The sequence below is a fragment of the Capra hircus genome, chromosome 17, assembly GCF_001704415.2.
Source record: "Capra hircus breed San Clemente chromosome 17, ASM170441v1, whole genome shotgun sequence".
In the NCBI taxonomy this organism is placed as follows: Eukaryota; Metazoa; Chordata; class Mammalia; order Artiodactyla; family Bovidae; genus Capra; species Capra hircus.
The window spans coordinates 60,624,475-60,649,596 of record NC_030824.1 but is presented as its reverse complement, the minus strand read 5'-3'; the positions used below and the strand labels follow the sequence as shown (position 1 = coordinate 60,649,596).

The following is a 25,122-nucleotide window of genomic DNA, read 5'->3' as shown; positions in this document are numbered from 1 at the left end:
GAAAAAGCCAGCTTAAAGCTCAACATTCAGAAAATGAAGATCATGGCATCCAGTCCCATCACTTCATGGAAAATAGATGGGGAAACAGTGGAAACAGTGTCAGACTTCATTTTTTTGGTCTCCAAAATCACTGCAGATGGTGACTGCAGCCATGAAATTAAAAGACGCTTACTCCTTGGAAGGAAAGTTATGACCAACCTAGATAGCATATTAAAAAGCAGAGACATTACTTTGCCAACAAAGGTCCATCTAGTCAAGGCTATGGTTTTTCCAGTAGTCATGTATGGATGTGAGAGTTGGTCTGTAAAGAAGGCTGAGCACCGAAGAATTGATGCTTTTGAACTGTGGTGTTGGAGAAGACTCTTGAGAGTTGTACTGCAAGAAGATCCAACCAGTCCATTCTAAAGGAGTTCAGCCCTGGGTGTTCATTGGAAGGACTGATGCTAAAGCTGAAACTCCAGTACTTTGGCCACCTCATGCAAAGAGTTGACTCATTGGAAAAGACCCTGATGCTGGGAAGGATTGGGGGCAGGTGATGGTTGGATGGCATCACTGACTCGATGGACGTGAGTCTGAGTGAACTCCAGGAGTTGGTGATGGATAGGGAGGCCTGGCGTGCTGCGACTCATGGGGTTGCAAAGAGATGGACATGACTGAGTGACTGAACTGACTGACTGACTGACACACTGCACATTCACTAAGAGAAAAACAATGCCGTAAATTCAGGGAGGTAAGTCAGCATGTCATCTAGGAATTTTTTTTTTTCATAGTCATATGCAATTGCCCTGATAATTTTAACAAGGACAGAAAACGATCTCAGACAAAGCATACAATAAATGACGTGGAAGCAGGAGAGACATGCGCCCTTCTTGACCTCAACATGGAAGAGTGGGGCTCTGGGAAGGGGGTGCAGGTGCATTTGAGTCTGTGGGTGGCTGGGTTTTGTTGTTAACGATGAGGATGAGAAGAAAAGAAGAAAAAGCTAATACCCACCTCACTTCCAGATGTTACCAAGTCATTCCTCCCTTGCAAGCAAACTTTAACAAAGTGTGATGGAGAATCGGTGGGTTGTGGCTGGAAAGCAGGGTGCTCACAGAGTTCCTAATCTCACCATCCTTTCCCTAGGGAAGGCATGTGTTTTCCCCCAAAAACTGCAACCTACATCTTCAGACAGCAAAGAAAGGGGTAGGAAAAGTTGCTCCCAAAATATCAGAGAGTGATGACAGTGCGACTTTTTAATAATTTTCAACGAGCTAGTCGCCACCACGGGGGAGTCTCTTACTTTTCTCCTGTACATACAGGTAGCCTTCCGCTGTAAACTGACTTGCTCGTTTGTGGTCCTTGGGATTCTGTCTGATCTTGTTCATAAGTTCTTCCACTTCTGACCTTGTTCCTTCAAAACGATTCCGTGTCTGAAATGGAGTTTAGAAACACACATAAGTCTTAAGTTCATTTTTAAGTACATTTTCAAGTCTCTGGATAGCTATAATTAAATTTGTAGCATTTTTCTACCAATTTCTCAAAACGTGCCCATCCTTTCCATTTTCTCTTCTTTGTTGAGATTATTGTGCAAAGAAAAAAATTAGTGGTTAAGTAGTTAATAGACATATAGAAACAAAGGTTACTAGAGGTTATTTACTTTGAAGACTTCTAACACCAAGAATAATTCCATTATTCAACATAAGAATTCATGCCTGCATGTCTCACAATATTATTAAATCTTAGGTTTAAAAAACATAGATATAGGCCATAAAAGGAAGTCTTTCCTTTGCAACAATCAATCTGACTCATTACCAGCAATATAACTAAGTATTCAGAATCTGAAAAACTTCCTTCTACTTTGCAAACTACTAAAACTCAGTGTCATTTTTCCCAGGCTGTGATACATTTCTTCACAGAATAAAGAAGGGGGAGGGAAATCTCATCTACGAATAATGTCTTTGATATCTAAAGAGGCAAATCACATTTCTGAAGCGCTGGAGACGGGATGTCAATATCTCTGTCAAACGGCTAGACTGCAAACGGACACGCAAGGTGAAGTGACAAAATTACCCAGGCAAACCTGACGAGTCAGCACCACCAAGTTTCCGGACATTTCTTTCATCTACATTCAAAAATAACTGTATTAGTACCGAAAAACTGCTGATGTGAAACTGTGGAGGAGCCGAGATGAAAAATTATTATTGAAATTCCTCCTCTCTCCTCCCTATAATGAAAGGGGTTACCAAGGGTTCTAAATGCAGAAAAATGATAGAATGGCCCATTTTTGGAGAGGGATGGAAAGTCTGATAAACGAAGATTGTAAAGAAGAAACTTAACCACAGAGGCTTATTTTAAACACAAGCTGAGAGGTTGTTTTTAATTCATTTATGCACTCTAAAAATGTGCGGGGCTGCAGAGAGGGTGGGACTCACTTGCTGGTGGCCATCTCTTGCCTTCCCGTTTCTTATGCTCTGGGGTTTCCGGTCTGCATCTTAAAGCTAATTATACCCTGATTTTAGTCACCTTCTTTGTCACTTTACAGAGATTCTCCCCATCTCTCACTTCTTTCCATCTCTGTGTGTCTAATATATACACATACACATGTACACACATATGTACATGCTATATATACACAAATGCTAGCACACACACGTGTGCACAGACACACACACTGCCATTAACCTAACGAGTTGCATCCCAAACGCTCCTTATTGAAGTTAATGCTCAAACTGTCCTGGATCTGACCGGCAGGGTCCCCTCCTGGCCACCTCCTGTTTCATTTTCCTGTGTGTGTGCTCACTTGCTCAGTCGTGTCCAGCTCTTCGCGACCCTGTGGACTGCAGCCCGCCAGGTTCCTCTGTCCATGGGGATGTCCATGGGGATGCTCCAGGCAAGAATATTGGGGTGGGCTGCCAATTCCTATTCCAGGGCATCTTCCTGACCCAGGAACTGAATTCGGGTCTCTGGCATCTCCTGCACTGGTACGCAGGTTCCTCACCACTGGAAAGCCCCCTTCCCAACTCTGCGCGTTTCTTTTCAGACAGTAAGAAACCTGGCTCTCATGATTCCCGATACATTTACTTACTTGCTCAACAAACACATCCACCTGATGTCGCCAACCTTCTCAAGCTTCCAGCCCCTCCTCTGCATTCTGCCTCTGTACCTCCCCGCTCACTGCCCTCCTGCCTCCAAGGCTGGCGACTCTGCACCCGGAAGGGAAAAGGTTAGCTGTATTTTTAATGTATCGCTTTAGGTAAATTATGTATGAGGGCAAAATTTACATTTTAAAAAATCAGAGCGCAAATAACAGAATGGCTGGGCTTCCCTGGAGGTTCAATGGGAAAGAACCCACCTGGCAAAGCAGGAGATGTGGGTTCAATTCCTGGGTCAAGAAGATCCCCTGGAGAAGGAAGTGGCAACCCACTCCAGTGCTCTAGCCCAGGAAATCCCATGGACAGAGGAGCCTGGTGGGCTCTAGTCCATGGGGTTACAAAAGAGCTGGACACAACTTAGCAACAACAACAGAACAGCGACTGGAATCTAGCAATTTCTGGTTCTAAATTCCAGGTGTACAGGAAGAGATCATCAAATAATAATAATGTTAGACTATAAATGTTACTAGGTCACATGAGAGGGTTTACACTGAGATTTTGGTTGTTCAGTTCTAAGTCGTTTCCGATGCTTTGCGGCCCCGTGGACTACAGCACACCAGGCTGTGAAATCAGTTTACAGTGCTTTAATCCTCACAATAACCTAGAGAGAGTCTAGCATCTCTAATACTTACAAAACACCACTGCTGTATTTCCTTTCCTTGCATGCTTTGGTTAAAAAAAAAAAAAACAAAAACATGTCCAAATCGGTGAGTCTTAAGTCTCATAATAAATATATTATTACATTAGCTGTTGGGGGGAGGAGGATTCAAAGTGGGGACTAAGCAGGAATTCAAATACTTCGGCGTATTTACAAAACTGGCAGGGAGGGGAGAGAAGGCACTGCTCACTGACCCAGAAATACAGCTTAACAGGCAGACAGCAAGGCTTCCCAGACGGCACCAGAGGTAAAGAATCCGCCTGCCAGTGGAGGAGACACAGGAGACTCGGGTTCAATCCCTGGGTTGGGAAGATCCCCCAGAGGAGGGAACGGCAACCCACCCCAGTACTCTCGCCCGGGAAATCCTATGGACAGAGGAGCCTGGGGGATACAGCCCTTGGGGTCGCAAAAAAATCAGACGCGACTGACCACACGCATAGCACACACAGGCAGACAGCAAAGACCGATTCAAGCTGAGACTGCCATGTTCATTCAAGCTTTCTCATCCTGGCCCTATGACCTCGTCCAGGGAGCAAAAGGAGAGAGGGTGATTAAAAGTACCAGGAGGGCTTTGTGAAGGAGCTGTAAACCATCAAGGGTAGGTCCCCCGCAGCCTGCTTTAGTAACCTCCCCAAATAATAAAACAGGAAAGAAGGGGCAGGGCTCTCCACACACACCCCTCCCCGCAGCCCCAACTCACCACCCCCTCCAGAGCCTTACGGAGGGGAAGAGGGCCAGGTAAGGAGGGGCATGGGATGGACGCCAGACCGACAGGTGATCAGGTCTAAACACCTGAAGCACAGCTTCCACGGGGACGAGGGGAATGCAGGTTAGAACTGCTGAGAGGCAGGCATGAGCTGAGGCTTCCCACCCGTACTCAAGTCTGAGGTCTTACCACTAAAGGGACGCCCGGGTCACCCAGGAACTGTTAAGGTCCAAGGAAGCCAAATGGCCACGGCAAGATGTTACCCAACTCCTGTATTCACTGACCCCAGATGTTCCAGGAGTGAACCTATTTCTAGCCCAACATTAAATCTGAAATCAGTGACCTTGGGCCCTGGAATAAGCCTGCCCAAGTTCCAATGCCACCCGGACTTAAAGCGGTATGACTTGAGGAAGTTATTTTTCCCCTTTTTCCTCACCTGCACAAGTGGGAATTTGAAATTCTACATCACAGGACACTTCTGAAGACTACATGTTATGACACATTTGTAAAGTAAACAAATTGCACATAGGGAACACGTGGCATGTAGTAACAAAATAAGTGTCCTTATTTTTTAATTGCAACTAAGCCTCTCAATAGTGACAATTAGTCTCTAATAAAGGAAAGAAGAGAACCTTCAGCATAAAACTAAAATTGTATTATTTTACATCTGAGTGAAAGAGAAAGTACATTTTCAATTTTTGTGGGGGGGGATTATAAAGGCTAATCATGGCCCTGTAAACAGAGAGGGGGGCAGAAACAACGCTGTCTGGAGGCGAGAAGAGGAGCAAACAGGATTACAGAGTGGCCACAGACAGGCTCACCCTCAGAAACCATCTCGCCCGTGTTTCACAGCCACTTCCAATCTCTCTCTTTTTGTCACAGAGTTTGTTTTGGTGTTCTGCTCTTCTCACAAAACTGTAACACACACGTGTATGTGTATATCCATAAATTCTTATTAACCATTCTTAGTATCTTCTAGGGACTCCAGAACCCTAAAATTTCTCAGGTTCTACTTATTCCAGAAGAATTCTATTCTAGTCTCTCTGGGGATAGAGATCAGAAAATGTTCTTAATTAATTTTTTTAATATCCTTTAATTTTGACGCAAGTTACATTCTTCTGGAAAAAATGTAATTTTTAAAAACCATCTTGCTCTTTTTTGCTGCCCATCAATTACTCTAGATTATGGGACCTGGAAAAAAGACCGAGTCTCTCTCTCAATAAAAGGCCTAACCATTTCACAACAGAAAAGGTGAAACCAGGAGGGGGAAAACAGGTTGCTCTACTTTTAAGTAACTTTTTCTTTTTTTCTGATTATAAAACTGTTTTTCCATTTTTTACTACAGGGAAATACCTAAAAGTTGACCAAAATTGTCTCTAACACTATGGAACAGAGACAGTTAACTCTAAGATTTGGTGTCAACACCTAGGTATACTTCCTTCAATATATAAACACACACAGTATAAAAAGTATCACAAAGAAGTAAGTCACAGAAAGACAACTGTCATCTTATCACCTAAACGTGGAACCTTGAAAAATAATACAAATGAACTTATTTATAAAACGGACTCACATAGAAAAGAAACTAATGCTTACCAAAGAGGAAGTGGGGAGGGATAAATTAGGAATTTATCCTAATTTATACACATCACTATGCATAAAGGGCTTCCCAGGTGGTTGTCGCGGTAAAGAGCCAAAGCAGGAGGCGTAAGAGATGTGGGTTCGGTCCCTGGGTCAGAAAGACCCGCTGAGGAGGGCATGGCAACCCACTGCAGTATTCTTGCCGGGGGAGTTCCAGGGACAGAGGAGCCTGGCGGGCTACCGTCCATGGGCTGCGTATGACACGGCTGAAACGTCTTAGCGTGCACGCATGAAACAGGCGAACACCAGGGACCTACTGTGCAGCGTGAGGAACTATATTCAATGTCGTGTAATAATGTATAAAGGAAAACAATCTGAGCAAGAATGCACCTGTATCTATGTATGAATCACTTTGCTGTACACCGGAAACTAACACTGCATTTTAAATCCGCTACACATCAAGAGAAGGAAAACGGCAACCCACTCCAGCGTCCTTGCCTGGAAAATCCCACGGACAGAGGAGCCTGGCGGGCTGCAGTTCACGGGGTTGCGGAGAGTCAGACTCTACTGAGTGACTTAACACAGCTCATACATCAGTTAAAACCAAACAGGGACTTCCCTGGTGGTGCGGGCGGATAAGAATCGGCCTACCAGTGCAGGGGACACGGGTTCAATTCCTGGTCCGCGAAGATCCCACCCGTCATGGGGCAACTAAGCCTGTGCGCCAAAACTCCTGAGCCCGACTTCCAGAGCCCGGGACCCACAACAAGACGAATCACTGCAACGGGAAGGCCACGAACAGCAAGCAGAGAAAGTGTGTGTGCAGCCGCGAAGTCCCAGAGCAGCCAAAACCAGATTCTTAAACCAACAGAAAGAGGCACACACAGCTGGGTTATTTTTTAATTGGAGGATAACTGCTTTACGATCTTGCGGTGGTTTCCGCCGTCCAAAGCGAATCACTCATGACCACGTATAAATGCCCTCCCTCTGGAGCCCCCCTGCCCTGTGCCCCCACCCACTGTCCGGTCACAGGGCGCCGGGCTGGGCGCTCGCGGGACGTGAGCGCTTCCCACCAGCCTGCTGTTTCCCACGTGGCGGGGGCATAGCCGGTGCCACTCCCCGGCGCTGCCCCAGCCTCCTGTGCCCTCGCCCAGCTGGGCCTTCTGTATGGTGCAGTCTTCAGGACACTGTGAGCTGGCATCATCGGAGGATGGGGCACACGGCTGAGACCAGTACCTCACTGAGGCGCCGCAGGCGAGGCGGCGTGTGGCATGCGTTTCCAGGGCGCTGGTCTTGCTGAAGGAAGAGAATGAGCTGGAAGCACCAGTGCAGAGCGGCTCCCAGGTGTCCCCACGCTGAAGGTGAGGCGGAGGCGGCGCGGCCTCGGGAAGAGCCCGAGCAGAAGGCAGGGGAGGACTCACAGGGACAGTGGGGCACTCGGGCAGCTCACTGAGGGCGATCCTGACGCTCCGGGGACACGGAAGAGGGCTTCCCCTCAGTACTTACTCTCTGCCCCTCTCTTTGTGGGAAACTAAGGTGACAAGCGTGTGCACTAAGTTCTAAGCAGACTAAGGGTACAGGCCAGGCGAACCATCTCAACCAGTAGCCTGGCTTCAAGTTTTGCTCACAGTAGTTCAGGTCTGAGTACTGTTCATTCCCACTGAAATCCTGACTCTCTCTCTCCAGCTATTCTGGGGTATGTAAGGCAGGCCATGGGGTCGCGAAAGAGTCAGACACTGCTTAGCACCTACACAGCAACAAGGTAACTATTGCCCCCGGACCCCAGAGGTCCACACAAGCGAGCAAGAGCAACGCAGGGACGGCTCCTCCGGAGCCCCCAGGAGAGGCTGAGTCCCCACACCTCGCCCCAGACCCAGAGGGCCCGCGGTTCCTCAGGCAGGAGCCTCAGCTGTCACCCAGGCCCACACACAGATGGCTGGGCGCTGGATTTAACGCTCTGCCCTGGCCGCCTTGAAATTCTTCATTCTTGAATAAGGGGGCCTGCCTCCTCTTTTTACACAAATTACAGGTTAGTTCTGCCTGAAGGCTCTCATCCAGACCAGCCAGCCCTGCCCTTGACAGGTGAGCTACAGACACAGTCACACAGTCAGGTAGTGGAGAAAAAACAAGCAAAAAAATCAAGATAATCACCTCATCTTCTAAACTAACTATGGAACATGCTTTTGAGAACACTGTGTTCCACCATCTGCAGAAGTCTTCTGATACATCACAGCATCCTTAGACTAAGGATGGCAGAGGCAGCTTTGAAGTTAGGACTAACCCACGTAGAGACACCGTGACATATTTTTAAACTGTGTCAAGTTATGTCACTGATATTGGGGGGGGGGGGCAGTGAAGGGAGGACTCGACTCTTATTAGTCATATGACTCAGCAGAATGAACAATCTTCAAAAACTGACACATCAATTACAAAACATGAGAGATTTCATTATCTGTATTTCCAAGCGTAGGGAACTATACCAAAATAACCTAGAAACAAGATCTACACAAAAACCCCTCACTCTCAATTTCTAAGATTGTAAGAAGCTGAAGGTCAGGTATCCAACAGTACAGAGATTCCCATCTTTCTCCTGGTATGTCTTTCAGGATGAGCTAGGAGTTTGTCCCAAGACTCACTCACTATACTCTCAACAACATTTGAAATTATACTAAACATAACTTGAATAGCTTTTCAAGGAAAAGACTTCCAAAATCAACTATAAAGTTTTGAAATGGTAAACATCTACTACCTTCTCATCAAATCACATATTATACTGTTTAAAAGATTATGCTGTGCTGTGCTAAGTCGCTTCAATCGTGTCCAACTCTTTGCAGCCCTGTGAACTGTAGCCCGCCAGGCGCCTCTGTCCATGGGATTCTCCAAGCAAGAATCCTGGAGTGGGTTGCCATGCCCTCCTCCAGGGGATCTTCCTGACCCAGGGATCAAGTCCAAGTCCCTTAAGTCTCCTGGACTGGCAGGCAGGCTCCTTACCACTGGTGCCACCTGGGAAACCCATTTAACAGATCAGGTTCTTTCAAAGTCTCTATTTAAGACCTCACAGAAAGTATACCTCTTCCAGGAAAACAATAAAGGACCACCAGCAACTGTGAACACCAGTGTATTAGTGAACATGCACAAAACACGGGAAAGAAACCCCACTGGAACCGTGAGCCTATGTGGGAATAAACGTCAGATAAGTCATACAGGAAACAGAAGAAATTTAGATTTCAATTGAAATGTCTTAAATCAAAACTGGAGAACCATTTTGTCTTTTATACAGATCAAACTTAGAATTACACAACAAAAGTTATCCTTAGAACCATCTTACAAAATGTGGAATGACTAGGTCACATCACCATACGGCATGTTTCAAAGCTGCTAAGAGAGGAGGCATTCAATGTTATCGTCACAAGAAAAAAAAAAATTTAACTACAGGAGGGGACTGATGTTAACTAAAGTGGAAATAATCTTGCAATTAGTAAGTTGTTAAGCTGTACCGCTTATACAGTGCTGTGTGTCAATTATATCACAAGAAAATGGGGGGGATTAGGCAAAATATGTGAAAATTTATTATAACAACATAGCTCATGACTTTTTGAAAATAAGAGGAAAATTAATTATAGAAAATGAATTCGTCCTTCAAAAAAGCAGCCGCCAGGTGGCAGTGTCCTGAGCCTCCGTTAGCTGGAGAGCAGCTGTTATACTGAGAACTGACCAGAATGTGGCAGCATAGCCTCAGTTTCCCAGTACCAACAGCTCAGCCTTAAGGCTTTCCATACACCAAAGAAAACTACATCTCTCAAACGTCTTTTTTTTTTTTTTTTTTTAAGACAGAGCTTTCATTTCCTTACATTCTGAATGTTGATCTGTAGTTCCATTTTGTAGTGATTGAAGTCTTTGGCAAGTTCATGGCCCTGATGATAGAAAGTAAACATTCCCTGAAAAAACGACAGCATCTAAAACAAAGGAGAAAAGGCAATATTAGTGCGTGCGCACACACACACACACACACACACACACACACACACACACACACACACACACACACACACACACACACACACACACACACACACACACACACACACACACACACACACACACACACACACACACACACACACACACACACACACACACACACACACACACACACACACACACACACACCCACCCACCCCCCGCCAGGGGAAAAATAAAACAGCCACATGTGCCCACATCTCATTATGATTCTACTAATGTAAAATAATTCAAAGCAAGTCACTAGAATTCAACTAAATCTAACTGCATTTTATTCATTAATTGCTCCCTATAAAAAAGGAATGAAGGATCTGCGATTTTCCCCTCAATAGCAGGGCCATTAGATAGCTATAGAGAAGAAATGGAATTCTACATCACCCCTTGTCCTTTTTCTTTAAAAAAGAAAAACATCTTTATTGATTTATTTCCGGTTCTCTGCTGCTGTGGGGCTTTTCTCTGGTTGCAGTGAGTGGGGACCACTCTCTGGCTGTGGGGTGCAGGCTCCTCTCGTCGCAGGGCACCAGCTCTAGAGTGCACGGGCTCCAGTACCCGCAACACGTGGGCTCAGCAGCTGCGGACCCCAGGCTCTGGAGCACAGGCTCCACAGCTGTGGCCCTGGGCTTCACTGCTCTGTGGCATGGAGCATTTCCCAGACCAGGGATCGAACTCATGTCTCCTGCGCTGGCAGGTGGATTCCTGAGCACTGAGCCACCAAGAAAGCCCCCATTTGTCCTTTTTAATCAAGAGAATCCCTATATTCATTTAAAATGAAACCTCATCCCTACAGGCCGATAGAACCTATAAGGAAAGTGAAATACAGATCAGAGTCAAAAGCTCTTTCAAAGGGCACCCAGTGTAGGGCACCCTCTCTGTTGTTGACAAAGATGCTCCGTGACTGAGGCAGAGAGGGCAGAGGCAGGGCAGTAATCAAACCGCGAGCTTCCTACAAACCCCCAACCCTCTTGACCAGAGGGCAGCCGCCTCTGTGCAAATCTACAACAAGAATGATCGGAGGTGAGAGTTCAGGGATCCACCGCCTGCAGAATGTCACATCGGGTAGTGCTGAGGGATTTGGGACTCTGACGTCCAGTGGCCAGCAGAGGTCAGTTCCCCACTGGGGCCAATTACTGACATTTCTCCACTTCGATGTCTACATTTGCTAAGTGGCATAATTAAAATATCTCCTTAATAGAGTACCGTGTGGAATCCATGCACGATCACAGAAAAGTGCTTAGAATGACCTAAACAATGACAGAGCACTGTAAATGTCCACACACAAAAAGAGTAGGCCATTATTATGGTTGCTCATAAGAAAGCTCGAAGGAGGTTTTCTCTATTTAACCTAGGGTAATTCCATGACTCCACTGGACCACAGCTTCCACCAATGCTAATTTTCATTAACACTTACGTGGTTCTTCAGTTTGTTTTTCAACATCATACATACAATAGGTAAACTGTGTGGCATGTGAATTATACCTCAGTAAAGCTTTTTTTTTTAATCACATGCAATATAGCCTATATTAAAATTAAAGTGACTCTTGAGAATCATGGATCTCAGTGTATATCTGTTTTTTTTTTTGCTAAAACCCACACTATGAAATATCCTTTGTTCTGATTCAGAAGATATATATTCATAGATACATTAACATAAAAATAAGTGAAGCTCTCAGAGTACACCTACGTAAGCCCCAATGAAAATCACGTGTTTCTAAAATAAGTGTACAGAATGTCAGAGTAACTCACAAAGTAGTTTCAAATGTTCTGCATACTGGTTCTTAATTCAGGTTGCATGAAAGTGAAAGTCACTCAGTAGTGTCTGATTCTTGGCGACTCCATGGACGAATTCTCCAGGCCAGAATACTGGAGTGGGTAGCCTTTCCCTTCTCCAGGGGAATCTTCCCAACCCAGGGATCGAACCCAGGTCTCCCACACTGCAGGTGGATTCTTTAGCAGCTAAGCCACACGGGAAACCCAGGAACACTGAGTGGGTAGCCTATCCCTTCTCCAGGGGCTCTTCCTGACCCAGGAATTGAACTGGGGTCTTCTGCATTGCAGGCAGATTTTTTACCAACTGAGCTATTGCATAAGTATTGTGAATTGTATTAGAAATAACTTGTCATTGTTGAAAGTACCAAGGTTTGGATGGACATACTTGCCTTAGAAACAAACTTAAGTAGAATAAAGATTATCCCATAAACACCCCCACGCTCACTCACATTCCAGTAACTTCATGGGAATTCTTGTTAAGGGTGGAGTCACAACTAGGATGGGAGAAGTTGCACCTGACTACAGTGTCCTTGCGGCCATGCAGCAAAAGGGGTAATACTCATTCCACTGCTGCGCAAACAGGGCCGAGAACCGCGACCCAGTGGGGGGATTCTGACTCCACGGGGACCTGGGCGCACTGTGTACAGTTTACGACATTTGTGTCATGTTTATGCATCACGGCCTGTAGCAACCGTAAGTGAGACCTCGAAAGAAACAGATTCCTGTCCTCGATCACGACATGCGACTCACAGAGAGTCGAATGCTGTTTATACTTACGGGTTCCACAAACTCAAACTTCTTCCTTTCTTGGGTTTCCTGAAGCTTACACACATATTCAAGAGACAGTTCATAAAAGTGTTGCCGATTCTGTTCCACTTGGATATCTGCCTGTGTTGAAATAAAGGAGGCGGTCAGATTTGAGATGGTGTGACGTGAAACTCTTTATCCGAGGTCTGCAAAGCTCCCATCTGTGGGCCGAATATGGCCAGCTGCCTGTTCTCCTAAACCAGGTTGTGCTGGACACAGCCATGACCACTCCGTGCCGTATCTTCTATGCAGACTTCCCGGCTACGACAGCTGAACTGAGCTGTCCCAAGAGGGACCTCATGGTCTTCAAATATGTTAAAATACTTATTAGTATCTGACTGTCTACAGAAGTAGTTTGCCAACCCCTGCTCATCTCTGTGATGAGGTTGACTCCTAAGGACCAAACATCACGCAGTCTTGCTCTTCACGAGAAACCCTCCCACCAACCACAACTGACACGCAAGTTGGAACCATACACAGACTCTGAACTACACAGCGTTTCCACTGACAAGTCGCCTAAGCATGAAGTGGCCTGGGAAGGAGGACTGAACAAATTCCAGTCGCCACAGCACTCCTGAGTGAAAACAGCAGGTGAAGAAGTGGCAACAGCCCCACTGCAAGAACTCGGCTCCCAGGCAAGGCCGGGCTCGACGCCCAGCTGCAGGGAGCCGCGCTCCTACGCCCGCAGCACGCCCAGCCCTTGGAGGCCAGCAGGCACCAGATCGCCGGCAGAATACTCCAGAAGGAGGGCCCAGGTTCTCTTGTCTAACTAGAAAGGCGCTGGGAGAGGCGACGGCTCCACACAGGAACGGTGGGGAAGACTCTGGCCCTCAGAACAGTTCCTATACGGCACCCTGTAGTTTTTACCTGGACATTTCTCCAAAGAGGCCATATCTAAACACATGGAAAGAGGCTCAGCATCACTCACTATCAGGGAAACACAAATCAAAACCACCAGTTACACTGTGGTGTACACACTCACCTCACGCTTATCAAAAACAAAACAAACAAAAACCAGGAAATAGCAAAAACAGACCTATCCCCAGAACAAAACAGAAAACGAAAAGTACTGGTGAAGATGCAGAGAAGCGAGCTTTGTACACTGCCGATGTGAACGCAAAACGACGCAGCTGCAATGGAAAACAGTATGGCCGCTCTCTACAAAAAAACTGAAGACAGAATGACCGTATGCCCTAAAGAGTTCCATTTCGGGGTACACACTCACAAGAACTGCAAGCAGGGCCTCACACAGATACTTGCTCACCCACACTGACAGCAGCGAAACGGCAGAAATAACCAAAGTGCCCACTGACAGATGAAGGGACGATCAAAACCTGGTCTACGCAGATAATGGAATATTATTCAGCCTCAGACTGGAAGGGGATTCTGGCACCTGGCTCAACACGGATGAAGCCTGAGGACATTAAGATGTCAAGTGCATGTTGGCACTTGCCTTGTACCTCTGCAAGGATTAAATCATGAGCTGCTATAGCCGCTGACCCTCAAAACCCCCTGAAAAGGAGTTCAGGGTGGAGAGCAGAAATGAAGCACTCTGTGCTCTGGGAAAAACTGGCAGGACAGGTCTTCAGATGGCTACATATTTTCAGGAGCTGATTTTATGAGCCCAATTCTTGTATCTCTTCCTATCTAGAAAAGCACTAAAATTCTTCATGGAGATGTCTGCTCCTCGTGACTAGCAGTCACCCTCACAAAACTACCAGAAACCTTCCACACAAAAAAACACATGCTTCAATGCACGCACACCCCCTTCAACAAAATCACATATATACTGACCTTCCCTCCACCACTTTGGAGCAGTTTCTTAGAGCTATCTGAAATGCTGTCTCCCAGGCCATAGTCCTCATTTTGCCCCAAATAAAACTTCCTCACAACTCTCAACTGACAACGTTGTACAATTATTCTCGTCAACAATGCTAAATGAAATGAACCAATCACAAAAGGACAGGTGCCATACGATTGCTCTTCCATGAGGTACCTGGAAGAGTGAAATTCACAGAGACAGGAAGTAGAAAGGGGGTTAGGAGCTGGAGAGAAGAAGGCTGGGGAGATACAGTTTAGTGGGAAGCACAGAGTTTCCGTACCTGAGCCTTTAGGAGCTGGAACATGGGGTGGCTGTATTTAATGGCACTGAACAAACTATATCCTTAAACATAGTTAATATCGTATCTTGCTATATTTTGGGCTTCCCTGTGGCTCAGCTGATAAAGAATCCGCCTGCAATGCAGGAGACCCAGGTTCAATCCCTGGGTTGGAAAGATCCCCTGGACAAGGGAAAGGCCACCCTCTGGCCTGGAGTATTCCATGGGCAGTATAGTCCATGGGGTCGCAAACAGTCAGACACGACTGAACGACTTTCACTCCACCTGCTCTATTTCACCACAACAAAATTTTAAGTTTTTGGGAAAAAAAGGTAACAGGTAATAATTTTTTGGCATCATATCATTTTTTAATTAATGTTTAAATATAATAAATGCATCTTACTGTGAAATGAAATACTTTCTGCTGTATGTGTTAACATCAGCCTTTCAAATGTAAATTTCTGAGCCCAGGAAAGCAATACCAGCTATGCATAAGGTAAGTGTGCTGAGGGGCTTGGGGGGATGCCAGGAAAGCATAGGAGGCAGCCACCGTCACATTCTCCACCTGTTATGGTAAACATTCCCTGGAGAAGGCAATGGCATCCCACTCCAGGATTCCTGCCTGGAGAATTCCATGGATAGAGGAGCCTGGTGGGCTACAGTTCATGGGGTCGCAAAGAGTTAGACACAACTGAGTGACTAACACACACACACATGGTAAACACTAAGGATAATGAACAATCACGAAGCAGGATTCGGCCCCAGACAGCTGAGATGTACATGAGAAGAATGAACTCAATGAGTGCAGACACTTGCATCTTCCCATACACAGAAGACCAGACTGTGATCCATGTGATCTGTGGTGCTGGAGAAGGCTCTTGAGAGTCCCTTGGACTGCAAGGAGATCAAACCAGTCAATCCTAAAGGAAATCAACCCTGAATATTCATTGAAAGGGCTGCTGCTGAAGCCGAAACTCCAATCCTTTGGCCACCTGATATGAAAAGCCGATTCATTAGAAAAGACCCTGAAGCCAGGAAAGATGGAAGGCGGGAGGAGTAGGGGGTCAGACAACGAGCCGGTTGGATAGCATCACCAACTCGATGGACAGAGTTTGAACAAGCTCTGGGAGGTGGTGAAGGACAGGGAAGCCTGGCTTGCTGCATCCCATGGGGTTGCACAGAGTCAGACACAACTTAGCAACTGAGCAACAACATACACATAAGAACGCTAAATTCCTGGAGATATCTGGCTTTCCTTAATTAACAGACTGCCTCCCGCCACCCCTACCTTGCTACAAACTTCTATATATCCTGACTCCTTCCCCGCCTCCTCGGAGCAGTCTCTTGGGATCACTTTGAGATGCTCTCTCCTTGCTGAAAATCCTTGTAATTCCCACTGAAAAAAGAACTCTACTTTCAGATTGTGACCACTTGTTTAGCCAATGTGACTAAGTCAAAATGTTTCTTATTAAACCAAATTTTCTACCTACTACTCATAGAAATCATGACTTTTTTATGCCTCTAATGACCAGAGATTGAGCTCAGCCAGAAGCAGTTAACAGGCACAGCTCCCAGGAAAATCAATGCAAGTGCGTTGAGTATTTACTAAAATGGAGCTATGGGGGATTTAAGGGTGAATCTTTCATGTTATTGTTAATGGGAAATGCCTTTCAAGAAAATTTCACCAGGATCAGATTTACCAATGTAGTTTTCTTTTCTTTTTTTTGAGTGGATTCTCTCTCCTGGTTGTGCTCCTGTATTGCTGCTCAGCTTCTATTCACAGCCTCCTAATGTTCTGAGTGTTCAGAATTGCTGTGCCAGGCACGGAGAGACCTTATCACCAGAATCCCTGGGATTGTAGATAACCCATCATTTACGCCACCACCACAGACGTCCAAATTACACCCAGCAGCACAGTCCTTTGGCTTGACTCCGTCTAAAAGGCAATCACTATATAATTGGCATAAGAAGAAATGTATTTGGTCTTTGTCCCAGGTTCCTGGCACAAATCTCCTAAAACCCTTGGAATTTCCTGACTGAGGGAAGTGTCTGCTGTCATTTGTAAGGAGCCCCGAGTGAGAACACTCCTGTTTGTGCTAATAAGGTGGCTTTGCGGGGGGGCCCAAGGCTGCACTGATCAGAAGGTCAGAACCTTGGCCCCACCCACTGGCCCTCAGGAAGTGGGAAGCGCTACAGATTAAGTTCTGTAGCAACTCTTGAACACGGGTTCATAAGCTTCCAGGCTGGCAATGTAAAAAATCAGTAAACAGAAAACTCAATTAGAGCTGGGTCACCAGAGTGGGAGCGCTCGTGGCTTCCGACGACACAGAGCCCAAGAAAGAAGGAAGATGACTCTTCTCGCCTGGCCAGGACTCAGCCCAAGAAAAGCCATGGCCCCTGTTGACTAGAGATTCCCTGTCCCTCACAATCAAGGGGGTCTCCATGTTTCAGGTGGGAACGTGCCCTTGGCTCACCATGGCTGCAAGGCCCCAAACAGCAACTCTCTTCTGATCCTGAATAAACCCGTCTTTACTGGAGAAATATCTGGCAGACTACTCATTTCAGGTCATGAGTGAATCCATCCACTGGCCCACAGAGTGACACAGCCCAGCTCCACAGCGTCAGAAGTTTCTGCACTTGGGACCCTTCTGGACGCAGTCCTGTGCGCCTCTTCCTCTTGGCTGCTCATCTGAATCCCCTGAATTACCTTTTATAATGAGCTGGTAAACTTAAGTAACTGTTGCCTACTTCTGTGAGTTGCCCTAGCAAATCAATCAAACCCAAGGAAGTGGGGCAGGCGGGGGCGGGGGGGTGGCGGGTCACAGGAACCTTTTCTTTGCAGTCAGTTAATCAGAAGCACACCAGGATTTGGTGTTAGAAGTGGGGCAGTCTCTCTTTTTAATTGAAGTACAGTTGATTTACAATGTGTTAGCTTCTGCCATACAACAAAGTGATTTGGTTACAGATATAAATTCTTTCCCATTATGGTCTGTTACTGGACACTGAATAGGGCCTTGTCGTTTATCCATTCTACATATAATAGCTTGCCTCTGCCAGTCATTAGTAGGGCAGTCTTGTAGGACTAGCCCTTAACCTGCAGGATCTGACTCTATTTCCAGAACTGAATTCATTGCTTGGTGGCAACTGAAAAACACACAACTGGACTATACTTTTTACTATACCAAGAAAAAGTCACTTTTTTTAAATATATAACATCAAATCGATTATCAATTTCACTTCTGCCCATGCCTGCTATAAACGCACCTAACAGGAATAGATCACTCACACAAAGATCTTCAAGGGATCTATTTCTCTGGTCATACTTACGGAAATATAATTACATGACTACTCAGTGTCAACTGAAAAAAAAATGCACAAGGTGAGAGTTGTGAGTCAAGTTTTACTGGGGGCACAATGTGGAATATAACCTGGGAGCAGGTCCTCAGAGGTTGCCTAGTGAATTTAATCTAAAGAGGCAGATGGCAAGTGCTAATTTTTAGCTGGAAACAAAAATATACTTCAAATATGAGCAGTCAAAGAATTTTCTCAAATATCCAATTACTGTTCTAGTACAAATAGTAATATTGAGAATCTGGGGGTGTGATGGAGGCAGAAGCTAGTGTGTCCGTTCAATACAGAGTGAGAGGCAAAGGTCCACATAAACAGAAATTGCCAGCCTGCTGTCTGCCACAATTTTCTCCTGTGATTTTCACTGGAAACCAGAGGAAAGAACAGCTGATAACAAGGACATATGCCTTTGTTCAGTACCACTGTCAGCAACCTTTATTAATCTCTCAAGCACCTCAACTCAATTTACTGAAGATCAGCAATGTATTAGCCACTGCCAGAAATGGCCAAAGCCACATCTAACCTTCTTTCCTTTAAGGAGCATCCCCATCTTTAAGGCATTTGCTCTTGCAACAGAAAGCTCAGTCAAGTGGGATTCTGTATATTTGTAAGGAGCACACAGATCAAGACAGGAAAGAAAATGTAATTTTTTTTAATCTTTTGATCATGCCACTGGGGATGTAGGAATCTTAGATGCCCAACCAGGGATCGAACCCAAGCCCCCTGCATGGAAAGCATAGAGTCTTTTAACCATGGACCACTAGAGAAGACCCAAGAATATATAATTTAAGTGCAAACTAAAATGATTCATCTTGAGGGTCTCTTCAAATTTCCAATCTAATGTTTAATTATCTTTTGGAATGAGGATATTGTTGAAGGTCTAGCTCATAATCTTCACACATGTTCATTCAATAAATATTTATTACGGCCTGCTCCCTGACAGGTCTTATTCTAGGCACTGTGGACAGAGTGCTGAAGAGAACCAGGCTGTTGCCTGCAAGGAGCTGCCATCCCATGAAAAGAAGCCGTGAAACAACCGAACGTACACTGTACACTGTGTGCGCTCAGTCGGGTCCAACCCTTTGCGACCCCGTGGACTGCAGCCCCCCAGGCTCCTCTGTCCATGGAATGTTCTAAGCAAGAATATCGGAGCTGGTTGCCACTTCCTACTCCAGGGGATCTTCCTGACCCAGGGACTGAACCTCAGTCTCTCGTGCCTCCTGCATTTACAGGTGGATTCTTTACCACTGAACCACCTGGAAAGACCACATCTGAATATGTGATGAGTCAAATGGTTGTAAGAGCAAGGGAAAAAAAAAAACAACAACAAAAAAGGCAGAGTAAGGAAGGCACCCTAAACAAGATAAAACATCTCCACTCGGGAGAAGTCTGAGAGGGGGCTATCTGGAAGACTATTTGCAGGAGTGAGTCATGCGGATCTGGCAGAAGGATGAACACCAAGGCCCTCAGCCACGGAGCCAAGCCAGAATGAGGCCGCCATGTGGGGTGCGAGAAGGCGGGGTGCACTGGGGGCCTCTGATGGCAGCTTCTAGGAAGGAGCATTTGGAGAAGAGCAGCACAAAGGCTGACTCCGCTGCCATAGAGAAAATAAACCGGAAGAGGACTTCCCTGGCAGGCTAGTGGTTACCAGTCCATGCTCCCAGTGCAGGGGACATCATGACACAGAGTAACAGGCATAAACAATGAATGAAGTGTTATTCACTCAGTCATGTCTGACTCCTTGAGACCCCAGGACTGTAGCCCACCTGGGCTCCTCTGTCCCCGCGATTTCCCAGGCAAGGACACTGGACTGGGGAGCCATTCCCTTCTGCAGGGGATCTTCAAGACCCAGGGATCCAACCGGGGTCCCCTGAACTGCAGGCAGATTCTTTCCAGTCTGAGCCATGGGGAAAGCTGCACGCATACATGCATGCTGCTGCTGCTGCTGCTAAGTTGCTTCAGTCGTGTCCGACTCTGTGTGACCCCAGAGACGGCAGCCACCAGGCTCCCCCGACCCTGGGATTCTCCAGGCAAGAACACCGGAGTGGGATGCCATTTCCTTCTCCAATGCATCAAAGTGAAAAGTTAAAGTGAAGTCGCTCAGTTGTGTCTGACTCTTAGCGACCCCATGGACTGCAGCCTACCAGGCTCCTCCATCCATGGGATTTTCCAGGCAAAAGTACTGAAGTGGGGTGCCATTATAAATGCAAAATAACCTGAAAAAGAAAATAAACTGTAGGGATCCCTGAGTAAAAAGCAGGGAGGCTTCTGTAGTCATCTATGCGAGAAATGCCCACCACTTGGGCCAGGGTGGCAGGTTTGCAGGCTAGAAGAACTGGCCACGTTCTGAGAATACCCTAAAGCTGAAGAAGGCCTAGGCTGAGGGTCTAGATGGGCTGAGAAAGGAAAGGCCAAGGACGACGCTGCAGATTTTGCCCTAGCAACAGGCAGAATGATACCTAATTAGAGAGTGAGGCAGAGATGGCAATTGACTTGGGGCATGGAAATCCCATCAGGATACCTGGAAGCAGAGATCAAGTAGAACAGGAAGTGGAAAACTGCTGGCACAAAGAGAGCCTCTACGAGCAACAGCTGTCACTTCAAAACTGACAGAGGTTAGGAGGTGAGGGAGCACGGGTAACAACTGCATGGCTTTCTATAGATACGGAAAACGAGAGAATGCAGCCCCGCCTTCAGCTAGTATTGTAGTCAGGATTAGAGGGTACAAAAGGGCCTTTTCTCTTTCACAGACCATCAAACACCATGTAAACATCAGCCAATCCCACTGCAGAGATGAAAGAAGATGTGACCCTGTGGTTAATGTCAAAATAACCACACACATACACCCAGAGTTTGCAACTAAATCTGTAACATTTAAACACAAGCCAGGTCTACTCTACAACATGCTCATTTTGATGGTACTTCACCAAGTGTATATTATAGTGGTACCTTACGCCTGGATCCCTTTTGTGTTTAAAAATAAACAAATGCCCGGGGAAGAAGTCACACTTCTGTGGGATGAATCAAGATCTTTACAACTGAAAACAGCATTATGTTTAAGGAAAGCATATGTTCCAAATTGTAAACAACTGAGTTTCCATTCCAGGGTGTGAGTGAGGAAAAGCAAGCGGCAGGGAATTTAGAGAAAAAAAAAAAGAAAGAAAGCGAAAACGAGACAGAAGATATAAATTCCTTTCTCCTTACATAGGGCTCCCTCCAAAAGAAACAAGTCTATTAACACAAGTAAAACAGATGCTCTCTTTCCAAAGAAGCTGAAAACCTCCTGAATCTTCAGCATTAGGTAAGATTAATTCTGCCTTCACATAAAAGCCAAATGATATAGGAGCTTATTCAATTCACTTTTTCAACACATCCTGAAAGTTAATAATCTATTCCTGAAAATAATATATCTTTTCTCAGTTATGCTAGTTAAAATGGTTGTTCCTGGGAAAATATACTCAGAACCAAAACTTCTAATACTCTGAACCCACACTGCATTGATCACTCTATGAGGTCTTATTTTGTCTTATTCCAAAAGAGCTTTTTTAATTCATGGAGCTACCTAGTCATTTTTTCCATCTCTAATAAACCTAGATGAAACGTTTTCAAAAGAAAAGCTCATTTTAAAAAAGACATGCACTGATTATTAAATTTTACAAACAAATTAAAAGAAAAATAAAAACAATACCTCTTGTAAATGTGAGTCTTTCTTTTTTGCTGACAAATTCAAATGTTTATCAATTAGGCTGTAGTTCCTTTCAGTCTCTTTGTCAAATTTCTTTTTTTCTTCCTACAAATAAGAAAAACATAGACAAGTATGATTAAATGGGGGGGAGGGAAGGCATATATAGTCAATCGACTGGGAAGATCAAAATATGAAAAATATCCAAAAAGAAAAGAAAGTACCATGACGTGTGAAAAAGTTACCTGGAAAATCTATCTGCAGCCAGGCCACTATTAATCATCAAGACCGCATTAGGACTGAAGAGTCACTTACCTTTTTGCTTTTTCCTTTAATGAACTTTATTTCTAGCCTGTTATTTTCAACCCCTTATACCTATCAGTGTTTGGAATTAATGCCATTCACTTGTCCATTAAAAAAAAAAAATTTAGGAGGAAAACATAATAAGACCATAAAGCTTAAAAAAGCAAACTTGCTACAGATTTTGGCATACAAATGGAATTCACATAAAACTGAGTAAGTTTTGATCTACGTTTAAAAATTATTTACAATCGCCATTAGGAGGAGGGGGGGGAAAATACTACATCTTGGGGGAAAAAAAAAAAAAACTTCCCTAATTGTCTAGTGTAAATATAACAATAAAATCCTCTGACCAGAAATGTCAACTACTTACCCAAATTTCAGCAGTGATTTCCGTAACACTGTCTAGAATATTTATCAGTAGGTCCACAGGGCCTAAAATAATACTGACATACTTCTACTGAGATCCTTTGGTTAACATTACAAACATTTCTCAGGCACTGCCAAGAAATAGTATTTATTTCCCTTTTGCTAGAGTAGCTTTTAGAGAAAACAAGAACCAATGTTTTTCTTAATACAGCGGAGACAAGCTCCCCTAAAACCGCCTGCCCACGTAAGTAGATTTTTCATAAACATTTCTGAGCACCGATGAGCTCACGTGATGTTCTCCTTCTGTCAAAATGTTTCTATTAACTTCAGACTCTCCCTGACTCTCCAAGGCCTCCTAGAAAGGAACGTTCCCTTCCCTATTTCCCAGCTTCTATTTTATAAAGTCAAAAATAAGGAACTGTCCCAGCTTTTTCTGGTATGACCCTCCTATTAAGCAAAAGGGGTAAATGAAGCACAAAACTTGTATTTCTCTGCATTTATCATCATTTTTTTCACTCCACGGGACTACAAACCGTGTGAGACACTGGGAACGGAGCTCTGCCCGCTTCAAAATGGTGCTCTCAAGCCTCTGTGAAGAAAGAATCTAGGCAAGAAACAACATCACGCCCACCAAAGGCTAAGTTAACCCCCACGTTAACGAAGGCACGAGACTCAGAATCGATGCTTCTTCCCATTTCTACTTCAAGTTTAGTTACCAACTAGCCGCACATCTTCAAGGGCCAAAAAGAAACAGAACACTTAACAGTATAAAACCTTAGTTTTTCTGTTTAAAAGATCAGGGGACTTCCTTGGTGGCCCAGTGGTTAGGCAGGACTCCACACTCCCACAGCAGGGGTGCAGCTTCCATCCCCGGTCTGGGAACGAACACCCCACATGGCCCCCACATGGCCCCCACATGCCCTTGTGTGGTGTGGCCAAAAAAAAAAAAAAATACTGTCATAAAACCTAAAATATTAGAAAAAATAAATCAGGAATACAGTTTTGTCCTAGTTCATTCTTAGAACCAGTCCTAAGATTCTGTCATCCTACCGTTCACCCATACATGCTAAGCCACTTCAGTCGTGTCCGACTCGATGCGACCCCACAGACGGCAGCCCACCAGGCTCCCCCGGCCCTGAGATGCTCCGGGCAAAAACACTGGAATGGGTTGCCATTTCCTTCTCCAAGACACCTACACATAAGAATGGTCAAACTTTCACTGAAAGGGAGGCATTTTTTTTTCTTTATGCCCTAGGTTTAATTTACAACTATTTTTTTATACTTAAGGCATTGATATTACATGGTTACTCTCTCTTTTCTGCTTTTTATTATGACGCACTTCCTGAACGATTTTAATGACTAACAGAAAATAAACTAAATGGAACATATGGCCACTGCTTTAAAATCTCCACTATTTTTAAAAGTTCATACGGTAGAGTGTGCACTGGCTTAGGTGTCAGAAGACGCAGGTTCCAGTGGCCGCGATGACCCTGTGGCTCTGCCCCGGGGTCACAGCCTTCCTGAGCATCAGTTTCTCAGGTTTAAAACCAGACAGGAATGGAGGTAACACAGCTGCATTTACCACAAGCACATGGCAACACACATCATGTAGTTAAAAATGCCTACTATCTTTGCAGGTTAGTATTCAGAGAATACTGAAAGTGTGTTTACTCCTTTGATTTCATCTGAATCACACAAGGGGACAAAGGAAGCAACGACGCTACAGTCAACAGTCAAAACACCCAGCACATGCGGAAATAGTGGGGCATGTAAATGAGGATGTGGGTTAAGTCTGGAATGAAAGAAAATGGCGCTATCAAGCCTCTGTGAAGAAAGAATCTAGCCAAGAAACAACATCACGCCCACCAATTTGAGTGAAAATACATTTGTTCATCTCTGGTATGATACTATACAAATGCTGCTGTGTTTTGCTTTTGAATCTGAAGACTCAGATAATTGTCTCTCCTTGCATTTTTTTTCTCAGTGTCTCTATAGAATATTCTGTTTCTTTGTACTCATATGACTTTGGGCACTTAATTCTGAATTTTAAAAGGGGCTGTGTTCAAGTAGCATTCAATAAAGAACGGAGTCTTTTCTTCAACATTGCAATATAGGAGATACATATACACATATGGATTTATACATATATATATGTACATGTATATATATACACACACCCAAATATAAAATAAATGAGCCATCAAAGGGAACAAAATTGAGTCGGTTGAAGTGAGACAGAGTGAAGTAAGTCAGAAAAACAAATGTTGCATATTAACACATATATAGAGAAAATAGAAAAATAAATATTGATGAACCCGTCTGCAGGGCAGGAATAGAGGTGCGGACAGAGAAAAGACCTGTGGAGTCAGATAAGGAAGGAGAGGATGGTACTAGCACTGAAATATATACACCACCATATGTAAAACAGACAGCTTGTGGGAGCTGCTGTATAACTCAGGGGGCCCAGCCCGGCGCTCTGTGAAGACCTAGAGAGGGGAGGGAGGGGCACCAGAGAGGGGATATGTGTATACATACAGCTGATTCATGATGCTGTACAGCAGAAACAACCACTGTAAAGGAATCATATGCCAATAAAAAACTAAAATAGAGTAATATGAGACAAAAGGCTCTATCAAGGATCAAATTATTAC

At 44.9% G+C, this 25,122-nt stretch overlaps 1 protein-coding gene across 2 annotated transcripts in view; it reads right to left on the bottom strand.

Annotated features, from left to right (window-relative positions):
* Nucleotides 1-25,122, bottom strand: part of ARHGAP10 (Rho GTPase activating protein 10) — a 381,488-nt gene that overhangs the window by 221,820 nt on the left and 134,546 nt on the right. For both annotated transcript variants that reach the window (XR_001919411.1, XM_018061589.1), the window contains exons 5-8: nt 21,809-21,910; nt 12,644-12,754; nt 9,931-10,035; nt 1,283-1,412 (exon numbers count right to left, since the gene is read on the bottom strand). Coding sequence is in view for 1 of the 2 variants with exons in the window: in XM_018061589.1 (XP_017917078.1) it covers nt 1,283-1,412; nt 9,931-10,035; nt 12,644-12,754; nt 21,809-21,910 (448 nt within the window). In the remaining variant the exon portion in view is untranslated. The remainder of the gene's footprint in view (nt 1-1,282; nt 1,413-9,930; nt 10,036-12,643; nt 12,755-21,808; nt 21,911-25,122) is intronic.